This window comes from Anomalospiza imberbis, chromosome Z (genome assembly GCF_031753505.1).
Source record: "Anomalospiza imberbis isolate Cuckoo-Finch-1a 21T00152 chromosome Z, ASM3175350v1, whole genome shotgun sequence".
Taxonomy (NCBI): Eukaryota; Metazoa; Chordata; class Aves; order Passeriformes; family Viduidae; genus Anomalospiza; species Anomalospiza imberbis.
The window spans coordinates 23,501,801-23,527,270 of record NC_089721.1 but is presented as its reverse complement, the minus strand read 5'-3'; the positions used below and the strand labels follow the sequence as shown (position 1 = coordinate 23,527,270).

General features: G+C 37.4%; 1 protein-coding gene across 1 annotated transcript in view; it reads right to left on the bottom strand.

Annotated features, from left to right (window-relative positions):
* Positions 1–12,231, bottom strand: part of CNTNAP4 (contactin associated protein family member 4) — a 207,791-nt gene extending 195,560 nt beyond the window's left edge. The window contains exon 1 of the mRNA XM_068177573.1: positions 11,806–12,231. Within this exon, the coding sequence (XP_068033674.1) occupies positions 11,806–11,902 (97 nt within the window). The 5' untranslated portion in view covers positions 11,903–12,231. The remainder of the gene's footprint in view (positions 1–11,805) is intronic.
* Positions 12,232–25,470: the final 13,239 nt, after the last annotated feature.

The following is a 25,470-nucleotide window of genomic DNA, read 5'->3' as shown; positions in this document are numbered from 1 at the left end:
TGACGTCCAAATAACATTTTTACCGAACTGTGCCTCGACAAAAACCTTATCATAGTCTTTGCTTATGCCAGACTAACTGCTGCTATCTAGATCTTCCAAAAGTACACCAGGAAATGAGATTACAAAGCACCATGGTTCTGTTTGTTCTGTTTTGCAGGGAGAAAAACATATTCAGTGGCATACACATTTGTTTACAAATATGTTTTATGGAAGAGCAAGTATGTTAGGAGTAAAATTATGTGTTAGTATTTGAAAACAAGTTTTATGATAATCCCTCCTTTCTCCAGGAGGCTGGTTTGCTCTCAGTGTTAATTACTGGAGAACATGTCTACTCTTTGGAGAAGTAGTCTCTGAAACAGACCTTGCTTGAAAACAGAAATGTAATTTCTGACAGGTATGATGGAGCTCCAGAGCCTGCTGGCATGGTGCAAATGAAAAACTGCCCTAAAACTTCCACACTCAGGGTGATAAAACTAAGAGTTTACTGCAACATACTTTATCAGTTTCAGGGCAGAGCTCAGCAATCGTCAGTGTGCTCCATTGCATCCAGATAGTCCTGAAAGAATTTAGTTTTAAGGGCTATTTCACCCTTGAAAATTCAAATCAATCATCTTGATAGTTTTTTTAAAAAGTTGGCTCCGAAAAACAGCAGCAGTTTTTTGCTATAGGCATAGAAATTCCCCAACCACAGGAAGTAGCTAAAATTCTAAATGTCTTTTTCTTCTCATATTTATAATTTTGCCAAGCAGGACAAATGAGTAATTCTTGTTTGTTATACAGTTGTGTATCTGAGTTCTCCAAACAAGGCATAGTGAAAGGACTGATACTTAGAAAGAAAATAAAGAGACCAGTTATATTCAAACTATGCAGCATATCACTGTTGAATGAATATTCAGCTCATTCTTTCTAAAGCTTTTATTCAATATTTATTTACGCAAAACTGTCATTGATTTCCCTAGGAGTTTTAGTTGTAAAGAATAAGGATGAGATTCAGTACTATTTTTAATTGAAACAAAACCAACTCTCCCACACACACACACAAAAAAAAAAATCCCAAACAAATCAATTACTAAAGATAGATTGCTTATTCTTCTAAAAAAAGAAGGGTAAGTGAATCTCACTGTGATTACAAAACTACTACAAACTAGACTACTGCATAGTAGACAGGCTTCCTGTCTGGAAATTATAGTGAGAGCCACAGTTTACTGGCTTGAAGCTTCCTAATCTAAATAAGTCAGTTTGGATGGTAGAAAGGCTTTAAAGGGAGCACAAAAGTACCAGGATATTTTTATTTGTTTTATTATTGTTTTATGAATAGAAATGCTGTAGAGTCTCTTGTTTGGTTTTTTTTGGTTTTTTTTTTTTTTTATAATAGAGTCTCTTTCACTCTATGCTTTCTTTAGAAATAAAAAAACCCTACAGTTTTGACAAGACTGGGATTAAAATGGAGCTTTAATCATGGTTTATCAAAGGGGTGGAAAAATCAGACTGTCTCAGGTAGACAGAACAGTCAGTTTCAGCTTATTTAATATAATGAAATTGCACTTTACGAGAACCTTGTGTATGGTCAAAATACCTATTTCACACTTTCAGGAATGAAAGACAGTCTCACTGGCAGGACATTTCCAGCTCTTCACTTAGTCACTATGTTTTCTCTAGGTCTAGCAATGCCAGCAGCCTTAACCCCTGGGAAACAAAGGAGAACCTTTGTTACCAAACACAAAAAAGGGAGACTCAGGATGTCTTAACAGCAAATATGAATGAGTTGCCAGGTATAGCTGGTGATTACTGTACAAGACAATCAATACAGATTGGTATACTTTTTTCTAACATTTATTTACAGTAGGATATTTTGACAGAACTGGAACCCATCTCATCTTGTGCAGATGTCTACAAAGCATACAGATTACCTAGTTACTTAGTCATAATCAATAGTGAGAGCCAAATGGCACTTTTATACTGCAAATCGCCTTTGAATGTGATTTCCTCATTCCGTCTTTGCCACGATTTCTTCATGCTAGATACACTTTTTTCTTTAATATGACTAAAAAGAGACTTAGCTAGCTCAGATGCAAATATCTAAGTTCCAGATTTTTAATTTCAGACAGATAAATCCCAATTTTCATGGCTCTGCAGAAGGCAGAGGTTAATCGTATCTCTCAAAAGTAAGTAATATTTGCAAATAAATGAAACAATGAAATTCTCCCTTCTTCTGCTCATCTATAATTTCATTTCTAATTTCAAAAGTTTTTGAGCTTCAAATTGATATTTTCTTATTAGTATTCCATACACATAATCTGACTTCTACCATAATTAGTAGTACTGAAGAAACCAACTTTGCCCCTCCCCTTAAATTTTTCAGATAATTACAGAATATCCATATTGAGCACATGCAGCCTAATATAACTCAGGATACAGCAGAATGCTGCAGGTGAACTAAATCAGTGTTTTGGGCTCCCTGTATACAACTCGGTTTGTCTCGAACATCACTTTTACAGTGCATGTTCCCCTCAAAAGGTTTTACCCTTGCTGTCTTGTTGAAAAACTCTGCTTCAGGCCTTCTTTGATAACAAGATATTCTGTTTTCTCTCCAGGTGAGGTTTATCAGGTTATATGGCATCCGAGTAATAATATTTTTTGTACCCTGTTTAACCATGTACTTTTGGTTTGTTCTTTAGAATTTTCTATAAAGGTTTTCTATATTTTCTACATTCTTTCACAATAACTCTGAAGATATCAAGCAAATACAGATGGGGATTTCTTGCAGCAAATATTAAACATAATCAGAAAAAATATATAAAATCTTATTTTTAGAAACAACTAAGGTTTTGAAAACACTTTCTACTTAGATTTAGGAGAGGATAGAGGAACACCTGAAAAAGTGAAAGGTCTTCTTCAGCTGTGGGCTGAAAAAAAAATTATATTAAGTAATAAAAATAAATTCAAATATTCCAGCATCCTGTTTCTAATCTACTTTTCCTTCAAGACCCCAAGTGCAAATATTTTAATTGCTTAAATACTATCACAGAAACAGGCACTCTAACAGCAAGGAATGAGCAATAACTTATTCTTGAGCACAACTAAATAACAAGATCTACTTAATGAAATATTATTAGACCCACTACCTAGATGGATAGATTTCCTAACTATACTTTATCCTTTGAGACTTAAGACCCTAATGAACTTTTCTTTACTTGCTTATTAAGAGAGTATGACATTTAAATAACAATTCTATTCTTAATTTTAATCTATTTAAAATGAATTTTCCAGGATTTCAATCACTTTTCCAATTATTGCACTAAAAATGCTCATTAACTAGATTACAGTATAATAATACAGTATGGATATTACCTCAGGTCCACACAATATTTTGGTTACTAAAAATAGCATACCAATTTGTAGTAAGCACTTAAAACTTTCTTTTGAAAAGCAAAAACACCAATCCTCCACTGTGTTTCACAGATTTAACTCAAGGTTACTGGCCTCAACTTCAACTGGTAATAGATGACCTACAGAGTATTCTATATTCTATAGAGTATAACATTAGCCTCTAATGGGATACTCACACATGTCTAGAACACAAACACAGGACAAATAAGTAAGAATGATAAAATACAGAGACACAAAACATTGCAGTGGTAAAATTTCAGCAAACCACTGTTAGCTAAACCCTAGCAGTAAAGATGCATCATTTTTTACAAACAAATAGAGCAAAACATTTTGGTCTTGACAGCATGCTGTTTCTCCTATATGTTTTTTGTTATTTCTGTAACAGAAATAACAAGACAGCCCTTGTTATAATGATATTTATCTAATATATACAGTATACTGAGAAAGACACCTCTTCTTCAGTTTTTAATTTAGAAGTCACACATAGGCCCTGACTGCCAAAACTATAAGTTACAAAGAAATTTTATACCCAAGAACTACCAGATCAATTTAACTAAACACTTAACAGTGCAGTGCAAAATACAGGCAATTGTACAGAAAGTCATCGTAATCAGTGCTTTCACTATTTTTTTTTGCATTTCCATGCCTCTTCATAAAACAACTGAAAACTCAGAGAGAAAAGCAAATTTTAACTTTTTACTTCAGAAACTTAAAAATCATATATACTTCTGGAGTCAGTGACAGACACAGACATGATTAGTTTTAGTCCTTGTTATTTCTTCACTGTTTTTAAAAAATTGCCTGGAGTGTTCTATGAAGGAAAGCCCTTTGAATTAGTGATGGCTTTCACAGCTCCCACCTCTGTTATCACCTTGTTAGTTGAGAGCGGTGAACATTAAACATTAAAAGTACTGAGTAGCAGTTCTAACTTTCCCACAATCCTGTGTGATACAGTACACTAAACTCTCAGATCTACAAGCAGCAAAAAGGCACAGGTTTATCTGGGGGGGGGGAGGGGGGAAGAAAACCAATATTTGAAAGATTTAATATTTCTTGACTGTTCAATTGTTCTTTGATTTGCTTGTTTGGAGTGGGGAGTTAACAGGATTGAGAAGGGATGTGGGGGGGATATTTGGCCTATTTTTTCTCAGCTAAACTTGTTAGAAGATGAGATTGTTGAAGTTTTTTCAGAAGATGAATCAGTAGACAGAGTACTGGCAAGTATATAATCTAAGATATTGTCCTGGTTTTGGCTGGGGTTGAGTTAATTTCCTTCACAGTGGCTGGTATGAGGCTGTGTTTTGGGTTTGTGCTGAAAACAGGGTTGATAATATAGAGAATTTTTCTGTTATTGCTGAGCAGGGCTCACACAGAGCCAAAATCTTTTCTGCTTTTTGCACTGCCTCGATGGCAAGGAAGTTGAGAATGCATGGAAGGCTGGGAAGAGACACAGCCAGGACAGGGGGCCCAAACTGACCAAAGTGATACTCCAGACTACATGGCATACTCAGCATATAAAACTGGGGGAAGGGGGTGGAAGGAGCAAGGGAGTGACATTTGAAGTCATGGCATTTGTCTTCCTAAGTCACTGTTATATGAAGGGGCTCTGTTCTCCTTGAGATGGCCGAACACCTACCTGCCCATGGAAAGTGGAGGAAGCATTCCTTGTTTTTCTTTGCTTGTATATGTGACTTCTGCTTTTTCTGTGCACAGAATTAGAGAATTTCAGAACATTCTGAGTTGGAAAAGACTTCTGAGGATCATCAAGTTCAATTTATGTCAATCCACAAGTTTTCTATCTTTTACCCTTCCTCATCTTTACCTGCTGGTGGGGGAATCACTGAGCAGCTATGTTGGGCTTGGTTGATGGCTGGGTCTAAAACAACACAGACCTATAAATATATGACAAACTATCTACTTGTGTTTTTTTTTTTTCTTATGCAACAGAGAAATACCTGGAAACAATATTAAACTTGAGCTTTGTTCCTCATATACAATGACAGAAGCACTCATTATTTTGTGAGACTTCGGCAAATTGTCTCAGTCAAAAGTTGTCTTTCTTGTGGAGGAACACAGATGTAGGCTTATGTACTCTTACGTAAGAAAGAAAGCAAGCTGAATGGCCATGACTGAATAGTTATGAAAACATGAAGCAGTTAGTGCTGCCTCTGGAAATTCTGACTAGTATTTAACCAAAATACAGTATGTTCTAACCTGCACAGCAAATGTAATAAATAATTAACACATATCCTACTGCATTTTCTGCTTGTGGTTGATTCTATCATACTTTGAGAATGTCATTAATTGTCTCTCACTTTTCTCCAATCATGACACCTCCAATCATGACCAAGTTTGCTCCAGTCATCCTGCTGACTGGGCCTAGGGACAAGTGTATTCATGGGAATTTTACAGCCTAGAGCAATGGGATGTGAATAGTTGATTATACTCAGTGTAATCAGTCCAAGGCTCTTCTGTGAATTCTAAGCCTTTAAAGTCTAAAAAAAAAAAAAAAAAAGGCTTTTTCTTCTGGTATTAGTTTAGATTTAATGTTGATGCAAGTTTTTGATGTTACTGTACAAACAACATACGAAATGTACCAGAGAGTGTAATGTTTTATTCACATAAATAATTGCCCAGAGATGGCCTGATCTCTGACGAGGTCTCCATTGCTCTCTCATAGCAGAGATAGATGATAATAAACAGAAAATAAATATTAATGAGGCTAAAAGAAAATTAAGGAAGGGACTACTTTCTCCTCCCCTCCAGTTCACATCAACCACAAAATAACAGTAAAAGAATTACATTTTAAATGAAATTGTTTTTGATAAACAGATCTTTAGCATAATTTCAGTGCAGTTTGATAAAATAGTCAGTTATTCTATGGAACTGTTTGGTACCAATGATTAACATCGGAATGGCAATAATTTCAAAATTAATATACAATGTTTTCCTTGTAGAAAGTAATCCCTTCCCAGGGGATAATACTTTTACAATGACTTGAATCTGATGCTATATTCAAGGTATGTATTTACTCAGTCCTGTCTTTGAAAACTTCAGTTTCATTAATAGTCATTCTCTGACATCTTTAGAGAGGTCCTCTAATCTAGCATTAACGAGAAATTCTATTATATAAAATAAAATCAACAGCAGTCATAATAGTAGTAGTAGTAGTAGTAGTAGTAGTAGCAGCAGCAGCAGCAGCAAGAAGAAGAAGAAATGTGGCAGCTCCAGTACAGCTGGGAGGCCACCCAAACATAGTTGAGCAGGCCAGGCTCAGCTGTCAGCAGTTCCATCAAAATGCCCCAGGTCTGGTACGCCAATTCCATCTGCGGCGTGACCAAGCCAGGGAAATAGTAGCCTCGTGCCCCAACTGTCAGGAGGCAGCATTACCAACACTGGGAGCAGGTGTGAATCCCAGAGGTCTCTGCAGTTGTGAAGTATGGCAGATAGACGTCACCAAAGTCCCTGAATTTGGGAAACTCAAGAATGTCCATGTAACCGTGGACACCTTCTCAGGAGCAGTTTTTGCCTCAGACCACATAGGGAAAGGGCCACAGACGTGAAAAAACACCTCATGCACGCCTTTGCTACTTTGGGGGTCCCAGCCACAATAAAAACTGATAATGGTCCAGCATATACTTCCAGGGTGCTTATTAACTTCCTGCAGGAATGGGGGGTCCAACATAAAACCGGGATTCCTCACTCCCCCACCGGCCAGGCCATAATAGAGAGGACTCACCAGACACTGAAACAGGTCCTCCGGAAGCAGCGGGGAGATGTGCGAGTGCTGTCACCGCACGAGAGGCTCTGCAAGGCCTTGTTTACTATCAATTTCCTAAACTGCTCTTTTGACAGGCAAGAACCGCCAGCCCTGAGACATTTCAAACAACATCAGGAGCTCCAGCCAGAGGAGAGGCCTCCAGTATTAGTGAGGGATCCAGACTCTAAAGAAATACAGGGTCCATTCCCTCTCTTGACTTGGGGACGGGGATATGCCAGCGTATCCACGCCCTCAGGAGTCAAGTAGATCCCCAGGAGGCATGTCAAACCTTACACACCAGGACAGTCAGTGAGTTGGAGTGATACAGTGCCAGTGGATGCAACCGATGATCCCACCAACCAAGGGGTTGCATCCAATCGCAGGTGCCGTAGAAAAGGGAGAGACTCAGCATCTCCCTAAAAAGCACTTTTCCCACATCTACCTCAGACCATGTATGTCTCCAGGTCGTGTTTATAATAAAGTTGTTGTCCCAGTTCCCCTATCCCCAAACACCCAGGAAAAAAACAGCTCCAGTACCATCTCCAGGCCCTCTCCATCTACAAAGCAGTCACAGCAACAGAAGAAGCTAGGAGAAGAGGCCAATGCGCAAGAATCCAAACAGAAACAACTGTCTTTTTAATATTATTTAAAGCGGGGAATTGTTGCATCCTGGGTTTGGGTTCAAATTATGGGTTTTTTCTTTGTTAGTTTTCCAGTTCTCTGTACCCTCGTGCATCCTCCAGGTTTTCCCCTACTCCTGCGGTTTCCGTGCCCATCTCCCCATTCTCGCGGTCCCACTCACCCCAAAGCCCCGTGTCCGCCCCTGCCGTGTTCCCATTGGTCGCTGTAGTACACGTCATCACCACGATGTCTGTACCCATTGGGCAGGAGGACTCCCCGTCTGCCCTGTCCCTTCCCTATTTGATCACACTCCTCGGCATGCTCGAGGCCATTTGCATCCGTGCGAAGCTGGGAGCGGCTGCAGCTTTTCCACCACAGCTCTCATAGCCAATAAAGCATCCAGCCGCCACACGGACAGATTTGGACAAATTCCCTGCCTCTTTGTTTCTTCCCTCACGCAAAGTGCGGCCAACAGCCTACCCCGGAGCGCAGCAGCAAAAGCGCCCGGAAACTGCAGCGAGCCCCGGCCCCGACAAAAACTGAGATGCCCAAGCCGGGCGTTCGAGAGCTGACCGGGGCTGAGAAAAGTAACAAGCAACCACGGAAGTGTTTATGTGTTTATAGAAATTGTGATCATCATAGTATACATGTGAAAATCTGAATTCATAAAAGCTTCTGTAAAACTGGGGAGTTTTAACACAGAGAAATAGGTATGCAGAAGAGAAAATTTGCACAGAAACGCCCCAATTCCTCTTTATTTCCATTCACTGCAACAATTTCCCTTAATAATTTTTAGTCACAGCTGACTTGATGTGTATAGAGGGTTTAATTATGTTTTCTGCAACACTTCAGTTCTAAAGAGTTTAAAAAAAAAGGCACTGCACTTACTGGAGTACCAATTTCTGGCAGGTTCTCAAGTGATGATTTAGTAACTTGCTGATTTACAACAGTAGAGACAGTTACCAATAAAATAAAAATGTCTCATAGCTCCAGTGGAAAAAACTTACAGCAGTACTTGCTTTAATCTTTCATTTAAAACTCACACTTGACCTTATACAATTACTTACTAAGGCTGCGCACTTCAAACTTCTTTCAACTACACTGGAAGTTCAATTCTTTGGGAGGAAGAAAGAATAGGAAAGCTTTAAGCAGCACTACTACAGAACTTTTTAAATATTTGGAATTTCAGCACCAATTATTACTTCTCTTGGTTGGAAGTGTCAGTGTTCATTTTCAGGGGAACCAAGCAAAATAAGACCCTAGAAATAAAATCTCATATTTTAAATGAAAATTTAAAATATTTAAAATATTAAAAATATATCTATTAGCTCCCAACAACCTAAGAAATTCAAAATCATTTTACTCAATAGAGGAATATTGCGATTTCTTTAAGACAGAAATAATTTTAAACACATCAATTTTTGATATAGGAAATTTTCTTTGGACTACTGAAATATTACCAATGACATTTCAAGATGACTTTTAAAGGTCTTTAATTTTGTATTTTCTTACTGGCCACTGGCCTTAAAGGCAAAGCAAAACTTAAGTATTCAGGATCTAGTATTACAGAAAGAACCACAAAATTAAACAAGAAAAATATATTAATATAGAGGGAAAATAAAACCTCATCCTATTGTCTTTGATGATTGGCAGCCTACTGGAAATTCTAGCCACCAAAATTCATTCAAGACATTCAAACTTTACCTGGTTTTGTAAATGGGTTTAACTAGATTAATGCCAATAGTAGAAGTACCTACTCGAAAGGATTTCAATTCCTGGTTAATACCACAAGAAAAAAGGAGTAAAGTAAGTTCAAGTAGGTAGATAATGGCTCATGCATGGATCTACCATGATCAGTAATTAAGAAAAACCTTTTCTCCTAAGGTAATTTTTTAAAATTGTAATATGCTAACAAAATTTAGACCATAATGCTTCAGATGTAAACTGTCACTTCTAAAACAAACTATCTCTCCTATAAAAATTTTCAAAACAATATATATAGAGATTTTTTTCCAGATTAGATATTGAAAATAAACAATATGCATTGGGCTGGCCAAGTTCTCTCTATAGATTGCTCTTCATTGTTTAATTTAAATAATTTAATTTATTTTTCCCATAATAATGATATCTTGCCTGTAGCATGGGCAGAGTTCTTGAATTTTCAATTCAGATGAGTGTTTCGACATAGTAGTTAGGATTTATTCCTAAATGAAAATACTTTGCATTTATAAATAGTAGCATATACATGAAAAAATCTGTTTATTCAATTCAACCATTTGATACAGGATTTTGCCCTGTCTTTGAGACGTAGCTGAGAAAGCCAGTAGTGAACGTATTTTATACTTGGTTTGTTTTATCCTTCAGAATTCTATATTGGAAAGAAGCTTGAGCCTCTTCCTCAAACCTTGCTTCCTAAATTGAAAGAGTGACCTCTAGTGCTTTACTGCTGTGCTGTGTGATGCAAGTCTTTTTTTGCAATGGTTTTAATATGCCTCCCTGTAAGGAACTGATTTAGTTTCGTGCATAGTGCCAAATGCTATTAATGTGCAATTCAATTATCATGGTCTTGTGAAAATGGATGTATTCATAAACTGTACAATGCAGAATGATGAACAGAATTAAAGCTGTGACTGGATTGCAGCAGGGCGTTTAACTTAGTATTCATGTTTAGGGCTACACTATGCACTTAAGTATCAAATGAGATATCATTACTGAATGACAGCACAAGATCATTTTGGTACTGCAGTGTGAATGTCTGGCTCATGGGAGCATGTTTAGTTTACAAACCATCCATATGCAAAACCCTAGGCTATAGATGCATTGAGCACTTCCAACTTCTCTGCCATTGCTCAAATGTTTTCAGGGAGCTGTCCCCTGCCACTGGGCTGTAAGGTTATTCCTGAATATTCCTCATTGCTTTGGCATGCACTTTCTTCCCACAGAAGCATTACTTCAGCCCTTCCCATTCCTGTGATGCACAACCAGTGCCTTAACAGGAAGGGGAGAAAATATGTCCAATTCAGGTTATGAGCATCTGGCATTTAGGCTACTGCACTACCACAGAACACAAAATGAAATCCTTCAGCTTGTTGAAGCTGAATCAAATGGAACAAGAATAACTCAGTTCTATTACTGAATTATAAAAGCCCTGAAAATTAATTTCTTGATATTTTTTTTTTCCTTTTTGATTTAAAGGTAATTAGTCTAATTCAATACTGGAAACAGAAATTTTTCAGATACATAGGTGTGTGTGCATGTGTATCTATCTGTCTATAATCTATATATATATGATATTCCTCCTAGAGAGCAGATTGTCCTTAAAACTGTAATCATGGTCTTTATTTTGTGATACCACTCTTCTGGCTAACTCATTAAAAAAAAAAAAAAACAAACAAAAAAAAAAAAAAAAAAAAAAAAAAAAACAAAAAAAAACCACAAACTTTCTATCGTAACTGTTAGCATTCTCTTCTGTAGTCATGCATGAACAATACTCCCTAAGCAATCAATACAGAGACCTTAAAGTCTTGCTATCCACATTTTTCCTGGTTACATTTCTACTGCTTTTGAACTGCACTGTGATTGCCATTCAAGTTGAGTGCCAGCTTAATCCAGGATATGCAGATACCAGCTTTTAAAATTTTCAAATGCTAAAATCCACTACACAATAGAAATATTACACAACAGAAGTCTTACAGTAGTTTCCATGTAAGACACAATTTCTTGGAAAATACTGCACTTCAAAAGAGAATACAAAAATGAAAATACAGCTGAACATGCATCCCTTAGCAAAATGCTGCTTTCAGATACTCTTATACAGTAAGCTTTATAAACAACATTCTGTACACAGACTCATGATAAAAATCTATAGAAGAGTCTTAGAAAATTTTTAGGCTAGCAGCTTGATGTCATGATTTCAAAGCATAAATGTTCGTCTCAAAAATTATATTTATTCTAAATGCAAAATAAAAAAAAAAAAAATGCCAGAAGTTTTCAACACACTCTGGATTGAGTTTTAAATCATATGCAACACTTACATTTATTCCTTGCCACCGCCATGTGCTGGCGATGAACAGACAGAAGAAAGAGCAGCTTCAAGAAGATTTCAGAGACAGAATCCATGTTCACGATCATTGAGGCACCCAAAAGAACCAGAGTATTTGGAAACAGCTGCGCTGTACTTCAGTTCTGCTCCTGCCTCCTTCTACTGCCTCTCTCCGCCTCTCCTCGCTGAGCTTCCCAGGGGCCAGGTACCTCAGCCAAACGCGCTCCGCATCTCCTGGCACACGCACGCTCACCTCCGGGTCTGCTTCTCAGTCTCGCAGCAGCAAGCCCAGAGGAGCAGCAGCGAGAATCTCTCCCCCGCGCTGCCACAGAGGCACTCGGGGCTGCACTGGCAGCCGGCTCCGCACGCCGCTGCTGCCGGCAGCCCGCTCGGCGCGGCGCTGGACACCCCTGGCGGCGGCAGGTGGGACCGAGCGGCCCGCGGGGGCGGCGGTGGGCGGCGCGGCCGGCACGGGAGCGAGCGCCGCCGCGCTCTGCCTGCCCTGCGCTGCCCCGCGCTGCCTGCTCCAAGGCGCTGCTGGCTTTGCGTGCTGCCGAGCCTTTCCCCGCGTAGTAATTTTTCTTCCTTTTTTAAAATATATTTTTCCTTTTTTTACACTATCAGCTGCAAAAGCGTTTCAAGTTCTGCTCTCTTAAAGGAAAGCGATTTACTTGAAGTAAAGGAAAGCCTTTACTTGAGCGAGTGATTGACTACCCTTCAGGAAAAGGCACCACCACTGTCCCTGGAGGACTTTATTAATGCTGGCATAAAAGAATTACATTCTCAACTCCTAAGAGTAAACAACTAAACATAATATAAATGTATGATTGCACCTGTCTTTCCCAAAATACCTTTAGCCCCCAAATACCACATAGACCATTTTGCTTCCTATACTTCGTGAAAGTATAGGAGGCAAACCCTCCTATTGCTTGTGTTTGGGAAATAGCTTCCTTTGAGGAAGAGCTTCAGAGGAATTTAAAGTCATTATATTCAAACTATATCCTAAAAGTGTATGGTTTTGTTTTGGAGTTTTGTTTGGTTTTCTGTTTGTTTGCTTGTGGGTTTTTTGCAAAACAGGCTGAATTACTGTATATGCTAACTCTAGAGACATTATTTCTCAAGTGTGAGAAATTTAACTACGTATTAGGAAACTCATGACATTAGTGAGGGTAAAAGCCACATTAAAGGACCACATCAGTGGACCCATCACAGCTGCTTCTGCAGTATTCACACTGTATGAACTGTCTATGTTTTGGCAGAAATTACTATGACAATACAAACCTACATGCCTTGTGACTGTGAAGTATATAAAAAGCAGCCTAGTGGTCCAGATTTTGTCTTCCTACTTCATGTGAGCTATCTAGCAGCTCCTATATACCAATGGGATTTTTCATCCTAAGTGATACTGCTGTCTGTGGGTTAGACATGAGGTACAATGTTGCTGTGTTCCCTTTTCTGTGTTGCAGAAACTACAGAATTTCCTGCAAATTGCTATGTAGAACTGTTTGCTGTCAAGAATAACTGTAGGATAAAGACAAAAAGTGAATTAAGCTCCTGTAGCTTCTGAATTTTTGTTGATTATGTAAATCCATTTCCTCATCCCTTGAAGGATACTCTTATTCATCTACACAAGTAAGAGTAAAATGTGTTTTGGTTTCGTGCTACCAAAGCCAAACCGTGTTAGGTGTTACAAAAAATGTATTTCAGCTCAGACAAAACACCTAAAAATAAAAAACTTAAAAGGCAGTTTTTTGTTACATCCTTTCAAAAATAACAAATCAGCATGATTGAGACAGAGAGGCCTATTTCTAAATTGATACATTGGGTAGAAAATTTCAACTGAAGTTAATAATCTATTATGCAGCTGGCCTTCCACTTCTCCATGTCAACTTTTATTTGAACAAAAATGCATGGAGAAACTGTATTAAAGATTATGTGAATCATAACCTGCCTTCCAGCTCTCCTAAATCAACCATTAAATTCTACATTCTGTTTCCAGAGTTTAGTACAACCATAGAGACACTGTCCAGAAGCTCGATTTCTTTGCTATATAGTTCCTTGAGTTAATGTTGACCTTCTAAGTAAATTAATATGAGCATTAAAATGTTCCATGTGCTGCATCCCATCTCTAAAGAATATCCCATGAGATGGTCCTTGACTCTGCAGCTAGACAAAATTTCATGCTTAAAAATAGGACAAATATCACATAAAATCTTGGCAAGGACTTTCAATGTAATGATGTTCTTTAGGATTAGCTCTAAGATCCCCAGGGCTTTGAATCAGAAAGAATTATTATTCTGGTAATGTAATGCAAATTCAGTAAAAAGGCCAATGACATTGTGGGTAAATATTTGTCTTATAAAATAGCTTATAGTCATCAAAAAGGAACATCTAACAGACAAAGATCATAGAATTTTCCAATTTTTTTTTTTTTGGCTGTATTGCATGCAAATATACACATGGATATAGTGTACTTTTATAATTATAGAAAAGCCAGTCTTAGAATAAAATGGTATGCCAAAACATGTACATATGTTTCTGTTTGGACAGATAGAATTACAGAAGTCTATACAGTATGTATCTGGAATATCAAGATAATCATCTATTTATCCAGGGATGGATCTATGATATCTGGCACTGGTAAAGTGCATAAAATAGCATAGCTTGACTCACACAGAATATTGCAACCTCCTCTTTTGCTTCTGCATCGTATCTTTCTCCTGCATCTGTGAAATATTTCTGCTCACATAATCTTATCTCTGTATGGCAGCATCTTGTTTGCCATTTCTCTTCCATACAGGGTCTAGATTTTTCACTAACTTCTGAGCTCCTCTTTGTGGAACTCATACAAGTCTTTCTGTTTCTTACAAGCCTCTTTTCCTATTGTAATTTTAAAATTTCCCCCACTCTTCCAGTGTTTTGTTTTTCTTCTCATATCTATTTTTGAAATTTCCCCCAAACTCCAAAATACTTACTCATTTTATTTGCCTTTGAAATGCAACATTATGACCACTTGATTTGATAGAGAATCCTTCCCAATTGATCTTCATATATGTATTCTTTAGAAAGACTGCAAGTTCCCCAGTAGAACTGTGTCTTGTTACAAATTAATCCTTACAGATAAAACATCTGCAAAGTTTAGTTGTTCAAAACTTGAATTAGTTGATCTGGGTATTGCCAGCCTTCATTTATAAATGAAGGACCTTGTAGTGAATTCATTTTTCTAGCAGACAAAAACAAACAGTAATTATTCCTCTTTAAATTATTTACACTGTGACATTTTGTCTATAAAGAAGAAACACTTTTAAATTCACACTAACCATACTCCTGGTATTATTGTGATCTGCTTATTAATTGTAAACCAGTTTTAAAAAGGACAGTTATAAGCACTTTCTTCTGCTTGGTACAAAATCCACTTTACAACAGGACAATTGTTTTCAGTGTATCACAGTTATTCACTACACATTATTTAATAACAACAAAATAATAATTTTCTTGCAAAGCACATAAATAGAAGTATGAAAATTCAACAGAACCCATACTGGCTGACTGAGAATATTTGTTTTATTCCTTCTGAGTAAATTCCTCATTCAAAGACATCAACCAAATTAGAAATTAGCTATTCACTTACTACCTTCTTCACTTCACCCTTCACTAATTCAGCTCCTTCAAGCTCACATTTACTATCCAAGTAACAGTGACACTGCAACTTTATTTCAGGAGACTAGAAATAAGGATAAAAATTTTAAACGTTTATGTTCGTCTTTTCCTATTTAGTTTTTTTGGTCCCCTCGTCTGCATCTTGGCCTTGGTTAACCCTCCTTCTAGTGCCACCTGCTGCGGTTGTATTGGTATTACAGGTTTCTCTTTACAGCATCTAGTTGTATAATGCAGCTGGAGAATGTGTCTTTTTAATGCAATCGAATTCTTTCATGATCACGTAAAATCTTCCAGTACTATTCCCAACCTTGCAGAAAAACACTGCTGTAATTGTCTGCAGAGACTGCAGAGAGCAGAAATGCTCAAAGACAAATATAAATCAAAAATACATGAACAGAACCACATAATATCAGGTACACTAATGTGATATTTGGAATGTTTTTAAGCCATTTTTAAAGAAAAAATAATTCTCATATCCACCTTATATTGCTACATGTATTTTCTAAATCATAGATCTCTATATAGTAGGTATGACATAGAGTAAAAATTGAGTTTCCAAAATAAGGGTAGCGTAACTACTAGTCTTAACAATGTTTTGGTTTCTTAGTTTTTGTTTTAGTTTGTTATTTTCCAGTAGGGTCATGATAGCACAGTTTGTCTTATTGCAAAGCTGCAAATTTCCTTTCAGGCTGTATTTGTTAAAAAGGGAGGGAATGGAAGCCATCTGTGTATGGCTCATTTTACTGCTTACTGCAACTACATTTATTGCACCTACACTAATTACTTCATTAAGGATTTAAAACTTTTTTTTTTTCTGAGACGAGACACGGAACACAAACCAGAGCAGACACAGCTCCATGAACCTACAGAAGAATTCATGTCTTTAGCACTGTTGTGAATTTATGTTTGAAGGTTGTAACAAGATACATGGCTACACAGAGAGTTCTTTGGCTGCTACTGCTAATCTGAGAATTCAGATTTTTCACCTGAAAGGGTGCTGCGAAAATCCTGGGGACAGCTTTTTTTCAGGATTTGTGAAAATGCTTCTTCTTAGCCCTTCTCATTTCACAGTCAAGAATTGTATTATTTCCATCATAAACACTCTGTATATTGTGCCTCCCAACACAGAAAATAAATACAGGGTACTGGAAAATGAACTTATACACAGAATCATAGAATATTTAAGGCTCAAAAAGACCTCTAAGATGATCGTGTCCAATCATTACCTCAGTACTGACTTTTATGCTATTAAATCATGTTCACAAGCACCACATCCACATGCCCCCTAAATTCTTTCAGGTATGGCCATTCCATCATTTCCTACAAAGTCTGTTACACTGACTACTTTTTCAGTCAATAAATTATTCTTAATACCCAATCTAAATCCCCCTGACACAATTTCAGGCCATTTCCTTCTTTCCTGTCTCTGGTTGCCTGGGAAAGAAGTTGACCCCTAACTGGCTGCACCTTCCTTTCAGCCAATTGTAAAGAGTGGTAAGGTCTCACCTGAGTCTCTTTTTGTCCAGGCTAAACAACCCCAGCTCCCTCAGCTGCTTTTCACAGGATGCTTCAGACCCTTCATCAGCTCCACTGCCCTTCTCTGAGCATGCTCCAGCACCTCAATGTCTTGTTGAATCGAGGGGTCCAGAACTGAGCACAGAATTCGAGGTGTGGCCTCACCAGTACTGAGTACAGGGGCACAATCTGCCCTGGCCCTGCTGGCCATATGTTGCTGATAAAGGTCAGGATGCCATTGGCCTTCTTGGCCACCTGGGCACGGCTGGTTCATGTTCAGCCACTGTTGACCAGCACCCCTGGGCCCTTTTCTGCCAGCCAGCTTTCCAGCCACTCTGCCCTCAGCCAGTAGCGCTGCCTGGGGTTGTTGTGATCCAAGTAGAAGACACATCACTTCACCTTGTTGAACCTCATGATGTTGTCTTTATTCCATTGATTCAGCCTGCCTGTGTTCTCTGCAGGGCATTCCCACACTCCAGCAGATCAAGACTCCTGTTCAACTTGGTATCACCTGTGAACTTACAAAGGATGCATTCCTTTTCCCTGCCCAGGTCATTGATGAAGGTATTAAACAAAACTGGCCTCAAATATTTTTCTAAATATTTAATAGTGACAATAAGTAGAGTTTTAATAGCAACAGTAATAATAATAACAACAATAATAACAATAAAAAAGAACAACAATGTTTAGTAAGTATTTTTAACATCTCACATGTGGCTTGGGTATTTTTTTAAAGGAGTTTCTTCCCAGTAATTTGTAGAAATAAATGTGTGAATAATAAAAGGAAGCAAGAAAACAGTATTGAAGGACTTGATACTAAGGTGCTTTGGTGATTTTTTTTTCCTAATTAGACCATGTCTTGAAGGATAGAATATTTAAAGGCATGGAGATTAGAAAGGCACAGTGAAGGCATAAAATATAGTATGGATTTATCAAAGGCAGATCATAGTATACAAAGCTTATAGTTCTCTTTGATATCTGATTCCTTCCTAAAGGAAGAATATAAATTTTTGACAGTGGATGCATATGAATATGTTACTGTTATAATGTTTCTTTGATAATGTAAAAAAGATGGAGGATAGCAAAGCATGTGTGCAATGAATCACAAAGAAAGGCAGTAAAGAAAAGTAGAAAAAATGTCATTTATATATAAGCCTTGTTTAATGCATTAATGACTACAGTGAAAAAAGCAGGGACAGGCTTGTGGGGCTTATGATTTGGGAGATTTTTAGGAAAATGCACTCAGTGTAGGAAAGGTATCACAGAGATGACCTTCCCAAAGAAAAGTAAAAGTTAGAGGATATGCAATAGTAAAATATGCAAGAATATGCATTATCTGAGGCTGATATTGATGACACCAGCTGTAAGTTAGTTCTTTAGTTAGAAGCAGAAGATCCTAGCTGAATCAACCAACTCTGAGATGAATATAAGCTTAGCTTGAGCCACAAAAACAAAACAAAACAAAACAAAACACCCCAAAACAAACAAACAAACAAACAAACAAACAAGCTCAATTGTAACCTGCAAAAGGAAGGAAGAAGGTCTCTGAGCTGGGAAGCTGGGAATGGAGTGAGAGCCAATGGGTCTGAGCAAAAATGAGCAAGGGATCCGGAGACTCCCTGTCCCATGCTGTGTACTAGTGTTTCAAAATATGAATTTGAAAATCTTCAAGAGTGGTGAAGAGCCAAGAACCCAAGATCCCTGTCTTGGACTGGGATGCAAATCCTCTGGTCATCTGCAAATCATTTCAAATATTGGTATAACATTTACTTCCTTTGCCAAAGAAGTCAAGTAAATCTTGAAGACGACTCTGGGCTGTGACTTCTATTTTATATACATTCCTTCAACAGAAACAGAGAATTAAGATTATTTTCTTTAGTGCTTTATGAAGACTAACTTAAATCATTGCTCACTGAGTGTTTGGCTTGGTATAATTCCCATTCACAACTAGCATTCCCTGGGCATCACATAGGGATCTTAGTTGCCTGGCTGAAATCTGGAGATTTCAGGCACCTGAAAGTCAGGTGAAGCTACTTGCTGTGAAGTTGTTTGCTATCATCATGCCCAAGGATACAGCTACAAACACAGGTGTTAATAAGACTACAAAGCATCCAGCCTGGAGCTCCAATATGTCTGTCTACCTGATGTATGAAAAGTGAAGCTCAGTTCTTTATTTCTCTGCTTGGGATATTTCCTGTATTTCTTACTATATCAAGTCTAGATTTCATTGCCAAGAAAGCAAGAGCCATAAAACTATGATTCCGTAATGAGCCTGGGTTTATTTCACTATGCAAATGACAAGTCTCCTTGAAGTAGGGAATATACTCTCCTTGAAGAAGGAATATTAGGTAGGTAAACGTGAAGAAGTTGTTTATGTAACTTTTTTTTTTGACTGTATAAAAATCAGCACTACAAGGCTTTAGTTATATGTAGTTATTTAATGTTCAAAATCTATCAATTCTGTAGAAAGCAGTCAAGTGTTCAGTTGTTGTGCAACAGAAGATGTAACTTGCACGAACATTATTTCCACCATGTAAGGAGAAAAAGGCATATAATATGTCTTCTCTATCTTAATTTGTGTGAAATTGTTCATTTGACAGCAGAATTAGGATACTAATCTGGTGCTTTGTTGAAGCAATGTGTAACAGAGAGATAATACAAAAGAAGAAAGGTAGTAAACAGGTTTCTGCAAGTTGAAGAAGATCAAAAATATGAGACTCAGCTCTTTCGAAAATGTGACTATTTCTGAATTGAATGGGTAGGTCTCACCTGCATTGTCAGCACTAAGAGTAAGCTGCAAATAGGCAATGTTTCATTGATCTGGGCTGTATTTTACAAACCAGGGTCAGAGTCTACATACTGTAGGTTAACTGTTGGCATTGTTCAGTGCATTGAAACATACACATGTTGCATCCCAGGTTTGGGTGCAGATTAGGGGTTCTGATATATGTTAGTTAGCCGGTTCTGTGTATCCCTGCGTAACCCCATGTTCCCCCTGTGGTGGTCCGCTCTGGGTCACTTACCATTGGAACATCACCATTGCCAGTCCTGTAACCCCCCCGCCGTCCACTCCTGAGAGTTCTGTGTCTGTTACCCCGTCCCTGCATTCCCATTCATCCCAGAACACAACACATACCCCTGTTGTGTTCCCATCGAGTTACTGTAGTCCACGTCACTCCCCAGTTTTCTGTCCCCGTTGGGCGAGGGGGGCTTCCGCCCCCATCGGCCTGCCCCCTATAAAACCCCACATGCCCCTTTGTTCAGGGCCATTTTGTCCATGCAGCACTAGGGAGTGGCCGCAGTTCTCCATCGCAACTCCACGTGACAATAAACCCTCTCCAGCCAACCGCAAGGACAAGGAGTGCCTCCTTTGCCTCTTTGCCTCGCCCCAGTGACGGCTACTAAGCACAGCCAACCCCCACCGGTGCACTGCATGCCACATTGCCCGGGCCATGCGGCGCCCCAGTCCCACTGAGAAACAGCACCTTTAGTTGGGCTCTCCAGAGCTGCCTGGGACCAGGGAAAAGAATGAAAAGCCACATACACACAATTCTCTGAAGGAAAATTATTTAATTCCTTTTTTTCTCCCTGTTTTAGATATTATTTTGCAGACATCAGAAAAGGGAAAATCACTTTATATGTTCTTATTTCCCTTTCCTTTGTTATATGCCTTTGGGGATTATATGCAAAGTATCCAGCCTGAATATTTTGCATATATATATATATATATATATATATATATATATATATTAGTAATGTAATGTAAACATCACAAGATACAATGAGCAACTCTTAATACCAGTGCCTAACTGGTAAATATGACCATTATCTCTTCAAGGTGTGAGAGGATTGCTTGCACCTCCTTGCTTTGGAGTTGTGTTTCAGGTAAGTAGTCTTTATTTCATTATGAAACATACACTGAGAGGGAGAGACATTTGGGATATGAGCAGTGACAGAAAGATTAGCAACCACATGAGTAGTTCTCCCCATCCATATCAGCGAGCAATCAAGCTCTTGTAAATGTAGTTTCATTCTGCATGTAAAATGAGCAATTGGCTTCTCTGATGCTCTTTTATATAAAACCAAAGAGAAAAAACAATATTCTTGTGCTTTTTTTTATTATTACAGACTTGACTGGACAAATTCACTCACTTGTTTACACTGTGTTTTTTTCTGAATAATGCATTAAGAACCCAGACCAGCTCTTGTCTGGGAATGAGAAATCCTTGGGAATTATGTTTTTTTATGTTTGATCTCTAGGGAAATTTCATGAGCTACAACATCTCAAAGTCCTGGGATGGCAAAGAAGATGCAAATTAACCAGAGGACCTCTGATTTTCTCAGATTTTACTCCATCCTTACTGCCAGCAAGACTTTTCACCTCAGATTGGGGGGAAAAAAAGCAAGAAAAGCAAGTAACCATTAGTTTTAATACACTGTGTCATGTAGTATTGCCCTGTTTGCTCTTATGCTCAATACTTAGCCTCTGCACACTCATTCTGAATGCAGGACCTATCTTTATGTATGAATTGCTCATGCCATGCTGCCAGTTTGCTTTAAACAACACTAACTTCTGAGTCCAGACTGGTGTGTTTTGAAGCAAGAACTAATACTCAACCTGAAAGCAGCAGAGCATCCGCTGAACTTTATACATTGCAAAGCAGAGGAATGCCTTGAAAGGGGAACTGCAGAAGCTAAGCATCTGTATCTTTGCATTAGGAATCAAGATTCCCTTCAGATCCTCACACTTGATGCAATTACAGGGAAGCTTATGTTCTTTAGGCCTTCCATTCTTCCATTTATCCCTCCTGAAACTAGATAATGCCCTGGGTTTTCCACAAACCAAGGTTTAGTATTGATCTTTCTCTTCACTTTTCCCATAGAAGAGAACAATTTGTCTGTAATAGAACCTTGATTGAGCTATGTGTGCCCCTGTTGATATCAGCAATACTGCTAGTGCAATTAAAAACTAAACAGGGTTAGGAAACACAGATTTTACAGAAATGTGGAAGAAAGTAAGCAAGCAACAAACAGACTGACAAGCATAAACATTAATTATGTCATGCTAGAGACAAATGCAAGGGTACTTGCAAAATTGGTTAGAGTCAGCCAAAACAATCAGGTACAGTTTTGTTTCTATTTATCATAATCTCAGAAGCACACATTGGCAAAGACTGGATGTGTATTTCTGAGATTAAAAAAACTAAGAAACACAGAAAAGAAAGAGAGAACTTTTAGGTTTACTCCTAATTTGACATCACTAGAGATTCTACAGAACATGTCTGTCGCTGCCTTCCACAGAAACTCTCCAACTTTAATGAAAATTAGCAGAAAGAGGTTCTATACTCTCTTTAATCCCCAGTCCTGTTTTCTTATTTACTGTAAGAGCAACAAAGTGAAAATTATTTATACTGCTGATATGAACTTTCCTCACCTCAAAACTTCTTTCCTTTCTTCTGAAACCTCTTAAAAAACTTTAAATGCATAGTCAGTGTAATACAAGTCACTGTGTTGAAAATCTGACACAGCAATTATAAATGGATAGGGCTTGTTACTTTTATAAAGTCCTTGGTTAAAAAAGTCACAATGTTGCATACTGACCAATCTGCTTATTCATTTGTATGTTGTACATGAGCAGGCATTAATCTCATATATGTCATGTCCAATATGTTTTATAGTTGTTCTCTTCTTTTGCTATTTCATGCTTTAATAATAGGGAAGAAACAACTTAAGTATTCAATTGGCTTCTCTGTCTTTTAAAATGCAACTTCATCATGCCCATTCTGAATGCAAATGATAATAAGCTATTTATTTCTTATATAACCTCTATGGGAAACAGGGATAGTTAAAACCTGGAACTTTATCTTGAGGACAGAGTAATGAGATTTAACTGATTTATAACTTCATCTTAATAACACTTTTTTGCATTTAATATGTAGATAGAAAAGAGTTAGTTGATAACTAATGACACCTTTATATGGATCTGACTTCAAAACTTCCAATGACATCATATTTCAAGAATGTATTCATTTTTACCACATTTAGATTACTTGCCAGAACTTTAGAATACTTGCAAACAACAAAAACAATACATAACTGTCTTTATGTCGGTGCACAGGACTATATTTCCCATGTTCCAGTCTCGGTCACAAAGCTATCAATGGGAGTTTTACTTAAGTAGAAAACAGACTTAAAGCAGAGTAATAAAAAAAAACATAACCTTTTATACCTAGGTTAATATCTTTAGAACAGGTGCCTATGATTTTATTTCTGTTACTACATATGACATCTAATTATTATTGGTCTAGGAAATCAAGGAGTTGAGATATTCTTGGTAGAAAATAATTAAGTTCATCTTGATATTGGCTTTATAAGTGATTTCTCAGCCTTTGGAATTTAGTTAACTTGAAAATTTCAGTCATCTTTAATAACAGAGGAAGCATAAGCCAGTAATTTTCGTGCTAATCTAATTCAGGCTATTGAGTATTCTTTGTTGGCACAGTTTTTCCGAGTAAGTCTGAGCCATTTAAGGCAAGATCAAAAGAAAGGCAGCAAAGACTTATGATCTAGGTGTTCCATCCCAAATTGCAGAGCCACCTACTAGTCTTGATATCACCTTTAATCACCAAACTACATCTGTCTTCCTGAGCTGAGCAGCAAACCATTTTTCTCAAATGTGGCTGACCTCCATAATTACAGCATTCACCCTGCTGCATCTTTCACAGGGCAGTTATAGCCACTGTCTGGTGAATATATAAGGAATTTAATTATTTAATACATTACTGGCAAAAACACCCAGCTGTCGTGGCATTCTAACTTTCCTCTCTCACAATGGCCTAAATATTGCCCCATGAGTTGCAAACACCACACAGCCTCAAGAGACATTAAAGCCATGTCTCTCAGCGTCTTAAAGGATAGATTTTCAATGGTAGAAAGCAGTCTTTCTCATTTTCTGAAGCTATTCTATTGTCAAAAAAGTAGTTTAAGATTCCCTGGCCTACCCATAAAAAATGAGAAAAAAAGCAAGATAGTAAATATGATATTACAGCCTAGAAGTCAGGAGAATGCATCTGACTCCCCTCAAGCATTGTGGATTTGGTCTGTCTTCTGGGAAGTGCCTGCTGTATGCAGAATGCAGAAACAATCCTCAGAGTAAGGCTCCGGGATTGTGAATTAGCTTTCATATTATGTAAACTGTAGAATTGGGCCATATGCCTTTTGTAATTCTCTCCCCTTTTAAAATATATAGATAACTGATATTTTCTCATGGCTGCAATGTATATAAAATGAAAATATTTTTAATTACGGAGTGCATGGATAATGCAATAATGAAACCATTTAAATGTAAAATATAATTAAATGTAGTAATGCATCATTCAGAAAAAAATGTTTCTTTTTTGTGGTAAAATAGATTTATATTGTTTTGGTTTTTGTTTTATGGCTGTTGTATTTTAAGTATAGTTATAAAAAAATTAGAGAACCTGATAAGAGGATTAATTAATCAGATTAATTAATACATAGAAGAAGTTGCCTCATAGTTATGAGACACAATACTTGTGATAAAAATGTGTGTCTCATGAAGCAACCTCTTTGCAAACTTACACCTTAGGTAGCCACAAACCATATTTTATGTTCAGTTTTCTTATCTGTTCACTTTTCACTTCCCTCATTTACAGGTTCTTACAACTGATTTGTTACAACAGACAGTAAGAGAAGTTGCTATTTTTTTCTTTATCTTGTGGATTTAGATAGATAATTAATTTGTATTAATTATCTATTAATATCCTGTGTTTCAGAATTATCTTCAAGGGAATTAAGCTTAGTAAATAGTGTAGTAATACATGCAATAGTACTATCACATGGAAAAGCAACAGAGGAGTTGTAAAAAACCCAAAACCTAAAAATCCAACAACAAAAAACCAAGCAACTTACAAACCAACCAAAAAAACCCTAACAAAACTAAAAACCCACCAAAAAAGAGCAAAGCTCTACAAATGAGACTACAAAAGCCTGTAAAATATAAATTTCCTCTTATTTATTAAAAAAATTAATTAATACATTATCCATATATATGATCTCATTCTGCTTTTCCAATAGAGTTTTTAGACCAGCATATTTATAAAAGCATATATTTTGAGGATACCATAGCAAGCCCTATTTGGTTTTACATATAAAAATGCACATAATTAATCAGCTTCCAGAAGCAGACTTGCTCCAGACTTAGATGGAGACTAAAAGACATTATATCATTTTTATGGTGGTTTTTGCTAAGACCTCAACTAGGTTATTAATGCAACAAGTTGATAGTGGTTAAAGCCAGCAAATTATATTTTTTTTTAAAAATCAAACAATTGAATCTGCTAAAACACCATTAAAATCTAAAGCTAAGTACAGAAAAGCTTATGTAGATTTTAGTTAAAATAATTATTAGAACAATTTTAGCTTAAGAAGTAAAGGAAGGAATTACCAAGTAGTATTCATG